Source organism: Tribolium castaneum, chromosome 2 (assembly GCF_031307605.1).
Source record: "Tribolium castaneum strain GA2 chromosome 2, icTriCast1.1, whole genome shotgun sequence".
In the NCBI taxonomy this organism is placed as follows: Eukaryota; Metazoa; Arthropoda; class Insecta; order Coleoptera; family Tenebrionidae; genus Tribolium; species Tribolium castaneum.
The window spans coordinates 23,327,026-23,337,006 of record NC_087395.1 but is presented as its reverse complement, the minus strand read 5'-3'; the positions used below and the strand labels follow the sequence as shown (position 1 = coordinate 23,337,006).

Genomic DNA, 9,981 nt, shown 5'->3' with positions numbered 1-9,981 from the left:
CACAACAGGGCCGTGCGTCAATGCAGCGACTTCCTGACGGATTCTTCACTACACCCACCGCCAAGATGTGTTTACTCAATTTGCATTTGCGCCCACTTTACAAATACAAGATGAAAACGAAAGCCACAATAGCTGACTAAAAGCCGACGAAAAATATTATACAGACGTTTCGTCCGAAAAAATTACGACCCACTGGATGTTTATGCATGTAAATGGAGGCACAGGATAATAAAACATCACTTGGTGGCAGCTAGAACATACTTTAAATGGTAGAATTATAACTTGATTATCGCCACTCCTTACCCGAGCTTTCAGAAATTAAAAAAAATTATAAGTAACTTTCTGTTTCTAAAATTATGAATATTATTCAAGTCAATAATAAGGAACAATGTTGTTTATAAATGAACAAAAAATTACAGCCAATATCACATTTCAGGTAGATTATTTTTATTATTAATATAAAAAAATAACAAATTTCGAAGAAAACTTGAAGTAATAGTCTATGTAAGTAAGTTTAGATAATCAGTTAAAAGTTTTTAACAGCAGTTGTGAAAATAAAATTTCAAAAATAAAAAGAAAAATTGTTGCCTTATGAATAAATTGAGAATATTTGTTAGGTACATTTTTTCTCTTTTAACTAAATAACTAACCAATTATTTACAGTTAAAAAAATTGTAAAAAATGAGAGTTTTTTAATCATTCTGGAAATTTTACGCGTGGAAATAGATCGCCCAAATAAAATAAATTTCAAAAATAATTATTTTACGTACTGAACTTTTGTAGATTTTGTCAATAAATTTTGTTGTAGGTAAACGTTTTTCTATAAAAATTTCTCACTTTTATTTTGTTATTAGAAAAGCTCTTTCTTTGTAATATGTACATTTGGTGAAGTAATTAGAAATAAAAATGCTTATACATTTGGTTTTTCTTTAATTCTAAACAATATAATACACAATCTACACCATATTTAACTCCAAACAGTGTACTTGAAAAGTTTTTGGTACAAAAAACAGTTTTTTTTCTTTAGAATTTAGAAAATATCTAAAAAAAACAGGAGTTTTTTTAATCAACCTGAAAATTTTACGCTTGGAAATAGAATACATTACAAAAATAACTATTATATGTGTTGTATTTTTGTGAAGATTTTCTAAAAAAAATTGTTGTAGGTAAACGTTTTTCGGGGATTACCTGAGCATTTATTATTTATTTATTATGTATTTATTATACATTTGGTTTTTCTTTAATTCTAAACAATATAATACACAATCTACACCATATTTAACTCCAAACAGTGTACTTGAAAAATTTTTGGTACAAAAAACAGTTTTTTTTCTTTAGAATTTAGAAAATATCTAAAAAAAACAGGAGTTATTTTAATCAACCTGAAAATTTTACGCTTGGAAATAGAATACATTACAAAAATAACTATTATATGTGTTGTATTTTTGTGAAGATTTTCTAAAAAAAATTGTTGTAGGTAAACGTTTTTCGGGGATTACCTGAGCATTTATTACCTTACGTGCTCTGACCCTGAATCCTTCCAAAAATTCCTTTGTATTTGTATTTATTAATAAAGTATTATTACTTTTAACTGGATTTTGCAATTAATAATTTTCAATTTGTCCATTAAGTCTTAAACTACATTAAGAAAATAAATTTCCAATTCTAATAATAATAATAATAACAATAGTAATAATAGTAATAATAATAATAATAATAATAATAATAATAAATTCTCTAGAGGGTTCAGTCTATATTTAATCCCTAGGGAATAAATGACCCACTTTAGTCCCTGTAGACAGAAACTCGGAAGTGCAAAAAATAGTGTATATACCTCGGGACCAAAGTGCCTAAATCCCTTTAGTAGTTGTTGCCCTAGGTCTGGTGCTATTATTATAACTAAATAACATATTTAATTATTACGATAAATTTTAAATAACTTTGAGTTAAAAAAACTTTTTGCTTTGGAATTATAAAATATCTCTTAACGATAATCATCAGTCAATTATTTAAATTTTGAAAAAAAAATTCTAAAAGACGAAAGTTACCAAAAAAACACTTTTTTGAACTTATAAAATATATCAGGATAACCAATTATTTAAATTAAAAAAATGGGAGGTTTTTCTTAATCAACCAGAAAACGCTTAGAAATATACAATAATAATAATAGTAATAATATAATAAGTTTCAAAAATAATTATTTTACGTATTGTATTTTATTTGTTTTGTATTTAATCATTTCTTATTTGTCCTTTAGAACATATACCTGTAGATATTTAGTCTTAAACTACAATAAGGAAATAAATTTCCAAGTCTATTAATAATAATAATTTATAACTGGATAATATATTTAATTAAATTACGATAGATCTTAAACAACTTTGAGTTAAAACTATTCTGGTCCTTTGACTGAATAAAATCATAAACTCATCAAATAAAACGACTTCTATTTACCCGAAAGCATTTATTTGTACGCACATATTAGCAATTTAAATATAAATTGGAACGTAAATTTGCATATAGCGAAAAGTTTATTTATTTGTAGAGATATTAATGAATATATATTTGATAAATATGACGTATAAAATAAACAGACCTCGTTATTTTTTTCACAGAAAGACACACCACAGAACGTATAGTGAAAAATAATGCCATGTTTTTTCAAACATATTCAATATTCAATGGTGATCTAGCCTCTAGAAATTGCCGGGGCTTCCCCATTTGTAAAAGTTCGAATTTTACTGCAAACCTACTGACTGCGCCAATTAAAACTGTAAAAATGTGCTGTTAACTATGACTTTGAGACTAAATTTTTTGGGCCTTTGGCAAAAAAAGTGTCAATAAATCTGGGTGCTTAATTGTAAAATACCACTCCTGGCGCTTATTTCCCTGCTTTAGCAGCGATCAATTGGCTTGAATTTACTCGGTTTCGATAGAGGCCGCACTGACGCGTGTAGATTTATTTGGTTGTTGTGGTATCGGGTTTGTGTCGAGAAAAGAATGCTTTAAAAACCGGATCCTCTCATTAAGCTCAATGTCTAATTAACGTTATATTGAGCTCGGTTTACAAACTTCGCGATACGGTAGAAGACAACATAACACTGCCCTACTTGGAAATCCCATATCGCATTCTCGATTCGGAAAAAAGCATTGTTAAATAAATCTTTGCACTTGTTTTTTACCGAACACCTACCACCTGGGGCAGTTTACACGGCGAAATAAATCACTCGGACCGTTTTGCGCTAAAATGATACTGCCTTACCGAAAAATAGGCTAGTGTTTACCTGGTTTTGATTTATGGAGCCGTGCGATTTTTTTCAATTTATTTTTATTCAGCTGCATTCCGTTTGGATAAGTAGGTGGAACAGTAAAGTCGCGGTACTGCAAGTGCGGCAATTAATATTTATATTATGGATAAAACAGCATTGGCAACAATAATTTATTGATTTTGTTATTAAAATGGTATCTTTATAAAGTCATTAACTAAGCCCACACTTTGGTTACTTAAGGCAGCTACGTCACCAATTGCGTCAGGAATATTTGTCATCATAAACACCAGATATTGCCCATGACAGGTTGCAAAATTGCACCAGTTTACACAGCTGAATATTATTAATTCGTATAGATTTTTAGATAAGTTCAAAAATATTATATAAAAAAACACCATTTCAAATAACAAATTAAAAATTAATTATTTAATTTTTTTAATCAGTTTTCCTTATAGTAGCGAATTTCTTGTCGAAAATTACTTTTGAAATGTGCAGTTAAGCAAAAAAATATTTTTGGTCGCTACAATACCTAAACTGTAGAAGATAGAGATCTGGTGTTGCGGACTTTTTTATAGGAAATTTAATTCTCTACAACTTTGTTCCTTACACTTTTTTTGTATCTTCAACCGCATTCCCAGCGTTTTGATAAATATGCAACGGTGCGCAAAGAATTATCAATTTGCGTTCCACCTTATATTTTTGCGAACGCTGCAAATACGGTTGAAAATACAAAAAAAGTTCAAAGGACAAAGTTGTAGAGAATTAAATTTTCTACAAAAAAGTCCGCGACACCATATTTCTATCTTCAGCGGTTTAGGTATAAATTAACATTCAAATACTTGACCACCGGCAAAATGAAGCAAATTCGCAGCTTAAGCGTCTTTGAACGACTTTGGGGCCTAAATGGTTGAAGATAGAGATGTGGTTTCGCTGACTTTTTTGTAGGAAATTTAATTCTCTACAACCTTCTGTCTAACATTTTTCCTGTATCTGTAACCGTATTCGCACCGTGTTGAAAAATAGGGGGCATAGTGCAAATTGGTAAAAGTTTGAAATTTTTTTAAATATAGTTTACGATAAAATTTTTAAAGTATGTTTATGTCTTACTATTGAGAATTTAATGCTCTATCAGCCTGTATTTTTTTTGTTTGCTGTCTGTTAACCGTTATACAAATACAACCGTTTTTTCTAATAAATGCTTTAAAAACTTGGACGGTAATGGAACAACTGCGCTCTCTGGCGACATTAAGAGAACTATTGAAGACGGGAACGTTTTATTTGTACGTCGTTTCGTATCCTAACCTTTAGATATCCGTAGAATAATAAATAAATTATCAGTTTTTCAACGAAAACACAATTTTTTATAGAATCATTGTCAAAAATAAACCAAAAAAGAACCAAGTGATCTCGAAAGTTTTAGTACGTTTTTATTTTTTTGGTCTAAATACGCATCTGGCAAGAATTTTATTAGAAAGATAACTCAAAAAATAACTTTTTTCACCTGATTTTTGCCAAAACGGTTTAAAAACTGTTTTAATTTAAGCCAAAATTTAAATTCACAGCTACCTTATTTTGCTTTTTTCGTAAATTTAAGCAAGTTTATGATAAAAATGAAGCTTTTTTGCACGAAACTTTTACAAGCTGGTCCGAAAAATTCAAAAAATTGCGATATAAATTTTAAATTGTGTGGAAGACAAAACAGTTTTTGCCTTTTTCGATCGACTATGAACCAAAAACTCGCTTTTTCCGCTAAAGTTTGCTACAGCCATCTAAAAACATCCAAAATTTGGTCAAAAATGACATTATTATGTGCAAAATTTGGTCAAAAATAAACCAAACACTGATCAAATTAGGTCAAAATGTAGTAATATTTTTCTCTACCCGAGCCAAAAAAAATTTTTTTCGTCGATTTATTAATTAATTAAATTTTGTGTTACTGCTGAGGTTGATAATATGTGTAAAATTTGAGGAAATCTTGTGGAAGTGTTTAAATAAAAGACATCGTGGAACATTAGCATTTATTCATCAATTATTTGTACAATATTACGTAAAACATAAAGAAATAATTATGTACAACAACAACAAGGCACTAATTAATTATTTTTTGACGCTCATAATGACCCAAAAACCATCTCAGGCCCCGTATTGGTATTTTTAGCCTTCAGTTGACAAACAGTCTCGTCAGAAAAGAAAGTAAAAACAGGAAATAAACAAAAGTGCCATTCCCACTGGCCGAACTTTCTTCGCTCAAGCGAATTTGTCTGGCATTTATCGGCTGCTTCTCTTCGATTATTTCAGTGAAAGAATCGGTTGTGGAAGCGCCATCTAAAGTCTCTCTTACAAGTTCCGTCGTCACTCTTGTAGTTCTCTGCGTCGTGGTGCTAAAACTTGAATTTATCAAATAGATTTTCAAAAAGGTCAATTCCGGCAACGAATTATTGAAATTCCTGACAACGAAAGGAGCACTTTGGTCGTAATATCCCTCCGCCGTGACTTCAAGTTCGTAGTTTCCGGGCAGAAGGAGTCGCCAGAATTCTCCGGTTTTTCCGGTGCGGAATGTGATATTTCGGCCTGAAACTCGCAGAGCTGCGTGTGCGATGGGCTTGAGGGTGGCCCTGTCGAGGATTTGGCCCGTTACGCCCCTGTGGGCCTCCACACAGTAATTTAGCAAGGCCTGAAGTGGCAATTAAGTCGGGAATTGGTTATGGATGGTATTACCATTCTGTTTTCTTCCCAGAACTGTGGCAGGTCTTCCGCGCTTGGATATTTACAACACGAGATTTCTAGAGTGATTTCCATACAGCCGTGGAATGCATAATTGTAATCTTGCATTCCTCCTGTTGAAAATATTTGAATAAAACCTTGATCGATGAATTGTTGCTACGAGTTGTGTTTTACGTTTCACTGCATGATAAATTTTCGGTCCTTTTCTCTCAAAATGTTTAGTAAATTGCACGTTTTCACAAAAAAAATTTTTCCTTACTTATCTAATTTTTTGTGGTTGATTGAATCAAAGGCTAAAGCCTAAAAATCGGGTAAAATCATAAACTTATAATTTTGTTACAATAATTTAATAATTTTTCGGTTTAACGTGATGTAAAACATGTCCAAAGGCTTGAAAAGAGCAAAAAACGTTGGTAATTGATTAATTAGCGATTTATTGACTTCTGTTTTATCAAGAACTCGATAACTACGACATTCTGTGATCTTTCGGTTTACTTTTGAGGAAGTTTCGCTCAAAAATGGGCTAAATCGAGTGAAACTGAACGAAATAACATAAATTTTAATCCAATTTGTAATTTATTCAATGGTTTAATGAAAAATTAACTCAAAAACACTCGCATAAAAGGCAAATTTAACAACATTATCGGCCCAGTTAGGTAAATCTACGGCTATTTTAAGTATTTCGGAAGAGATGACGTAAAGATTAAATAATCTACCACATGCGTAAAAGTGCGTTTTTTTTGTCAAAAAAATACAGCCTCACTTGTATCATCTTGTCTTGAAAAAAAAATTCAAAAAAACAAAATTTTCAACTAAAAGTGCTTAATTTTAGGTTTTATTAGTAATTAACACAGTAATTCGGCCGAAGTAAATTGATTTAATCACCAGAAAAATTAAAGTGCTTAAAAGTTCCTTTTTATTTTTCATAAAAAAAGTACAGGATGATTCGACTAAAATAACCACGACATTTTGATGTCATCACCCTTTAGCTCTCGGAAATGTAAAGTATTATTTGTATTTACAACAAAATTAAAACATTAAAACAACATTAAAAACAAAATTTTTAACAAAAAACGTTTATATTTGTACGTTTTTCCATTGCCAAAGTGTACAGTAGAGTACAAACTTAATGAGAAAAAATTCCTACAGAATACGCCACTGAATTTGTCCATTTCACTTTTTTTAATTCGTTAGTTAGTTGTTTAGCGTGTTAGAAACACTATCGTTTGTGATATTTTTTTTTCTTTTGGGCAACTAGAAGAAGGTATTTATTTTTTGACAAGCACTAGAACTTGAAACACCCTGTATAGCGTATTATCACCATTTTTTTTCCTAGCAAATTTTATTAAAAAATACAATTCTACTTAGAATTGAGATTATTTTACCTAGAATTTACAATATTTGACTTGGAAAATGACTAATTTACCTAAGCAGTTTATTATTATCCAAAATTAATCTACAAAATGCTTAATTGTACATTTTTATTTGTTCTACGTTTATTTCGAAAAAACTTACCTTTTAATAATTTTTTAACTTGTATAATTATTTGTTAGGTTTTATTCGTTTTTATTTTTCAAGCAGAGACTCATCAAAGCTAACGTAAAATAAGCCACAAAAGTAACTCTAAATTGCCCACATTTTGCCTATTCTGCACAACTGAACTCGTTTTAAGCGAAATTATGTTAAAAATAAACCCAAAAAATAATAAAATTTAGCACTTCTTATTAAGTCAAAAACGCAATTATATCTCAAACTTCGTAAAAAACTAGTCGAAATTTACTCTTTATTTTGCAAGGGATCACGTTAAAACAGTAAAACAGCGTCATTAATTTAATCCGCAATTAAATACCTGGTCTAATGATCACGTGATCAAATTGAACCAATCAGATGCTCCTCTCACTCATCAGCTCATCACATTGACTTTTACAGCGCATTAAATGTGGAGCTTTCTTACAAACAAAAATGTGCCCAAACACTCGGAAAAGGCAAATTTTACAACATTTTCGAACAAGGTTTTAATTAATTTTCACACATAGGAGCAAAAAATGTTATTTTCGGCACGGGTTTATATAGTGCCATCTCGCGAAAAAACAAATTAGGAACTCCATATTTTTACAAAATTGTAGGTTTTCGACATATTTAAGGAGAAAGTTTCTGTGCAAAATGCCTGAAAATGTAAGAATAATTATTTAGTGACTTTTTCAGCCCAATAACTCATTTTGAAATAAATAACTATTTAACAATCGAGTATTTTCGTTAGTATTTACTAGAATTTGCTTTTCGACTGCAGAATCGGCCTAAAAACTGTAGCAGGAATTTGTAAATAAAACTATAACGTCATTCGTTTTTTGGGCGAGAATACAAAGTTTCATTAAGTTAAAGATTTAACGAAAATAATTGGATTAAATCTAAAGGCTGACATGAATTTTGCACCTGTTCAATAAAATTATACTCGTTTAGAATCATACAATCGTCCGAGATAACTTATTTTCGTCAAAACTATAACGTAGTTTGTTTTTTTGTGCCAGAATATAAAGTTTTCATTACGTTTTATAATAGTTTACTCTATTTTAAGCAAAGAATCAAACAGCATAAGCCATTTTTTTCCAAACTGATACATAATTCGCTCTAATAAGACGTTTTCAATCTGTTTGATGAAAGTTTTCTTGTTCACAGCAAAGAATCGTAAAAATATGCCAATTTTGTTTAAACTGACACAAAATTCGTATTTTTGTGACCGATTAAAAAAAACTGTTTTTTTAATGTAAGGTTCGTTGTTTCTAATAAAGAATCAACAAAAATAACGAACGAAAATAAATAATTCTTTGTTTTTTTGAAATGTTAACTAATTATAAATCACCAAATAAATAAATAAATAAACTTTTAAGTTTTTCAGTAAAACCCACGCTGACAACACTACCTGTAATCGGATACCACGCAGCCCCGTTAACAATCCCCCCCTGGAATTTTTGAAACTTGTTACAAGCATCACCCTTGTGCATTTTCAGGTGATTCCTGGCATAAACCCCGGCCAAATGCACGAAAACATCGTTATCGGGGGTCTCCGAGGGCGGATACGTATCGAACGAAGCTACAAACTACTGAAAAAACAACCACAAACTTAACCACAGCCTTACTCAATTCTTGCACTGTATCGAATGGGTAATTCGCGACCAGAGCCCCGCCATGGAGAGCCGCCGATAGAATAAAGGGCACCTCACGTAGCCACTTTTTCACAGCTTTGGTCTCCGGCGCCTCCGGAATCCGATTGGTGCGGAAATAATCCGGGAAGTTCCGGTTCAAGTCCATGCCGCGCAAAGCGTTATTCCGGCCGTATTCGCCCTCGCACATGTTCTCGCTAGCTAGCGCGAACCCGTCCGGGTTCAGGTTGGGCAAAAAGTGGATTTTTGTGTTGTCCAAGAGCCAGGTGATTTTCGGGTCAGTGCGGTAATTGGCGCGCAAAAACTACAACCATTGTTAGGAAAAATTGTGGCTTGGTAATTACAACCTCCATGAAGTGGAGCAAAATTTCGCGGCCAACTGGCTCATTCCCATGGACAGTTCCTATGAGTTTAATGTTCGGAACACCTAGTTTTGACTCTTTGGCGGCGGTCAAACGCACCACCCATAAGTCGTTGTCTGAAAATAAAACTCACTTTTCTGCCCCTTTTTTGCCGAAAACTATCACTTTTTGTTGATTTTCCGATGGAGTAAAGGCGGGTTTTAATCCCGCGTGTTGTTGCCGTGAAATTTTTCAAATATTTCTCGAGTTCGGTGTTGTTGTGGTATTGCCAGTCGAGTGCGTTCGTTAAACGCACCAAGAACAGGGAAATAATCACCAATTTGCGATGAAACATTGTCACTGGAACTTTTGGCGCGATTTTGCACTTTGGTATAGTGATATCGTTGTGGTCGTTCGATGCTTTTCAGCAAAATAGAGATAATGAAGTGTTTCTTCAGCAAGTTTCGCACATGACAGACGTGTGGA

General features: G+C 31.9%; 1 protein-coding gene across 1 annotated transcript; it reads right to left on the bottom strand.

Annotated features, from left to right (window-relative positions):
• Positions 1-5,273: 5,273 nt before the first annotated feature.
• Positions 5,274-9,981, bottom strand: LOC100142054 (carboxypeptidase D). Its single transcript, XM_001812147.4, has 6 exons — positions 9,682-9,981; positions 9,502-9,632; positions 9,131-9,458; positions 8,914-9,084; positions 5,988-6,106; positions 5,274-5,943 (listed from the first exon to the last, which is right to left on the bottom strand). The coding sequence occupies exons 1-6, from the start codon at positions 9,848-9,850 to the stop codon at positions 5,431-5,433; spliced, it is 1,431 nt and encodes a 476-aa protein (XP_001812199.1). The 5' UTR covers positions 9,851-9,981; the 3' UTR covers positions 5,274-5,430.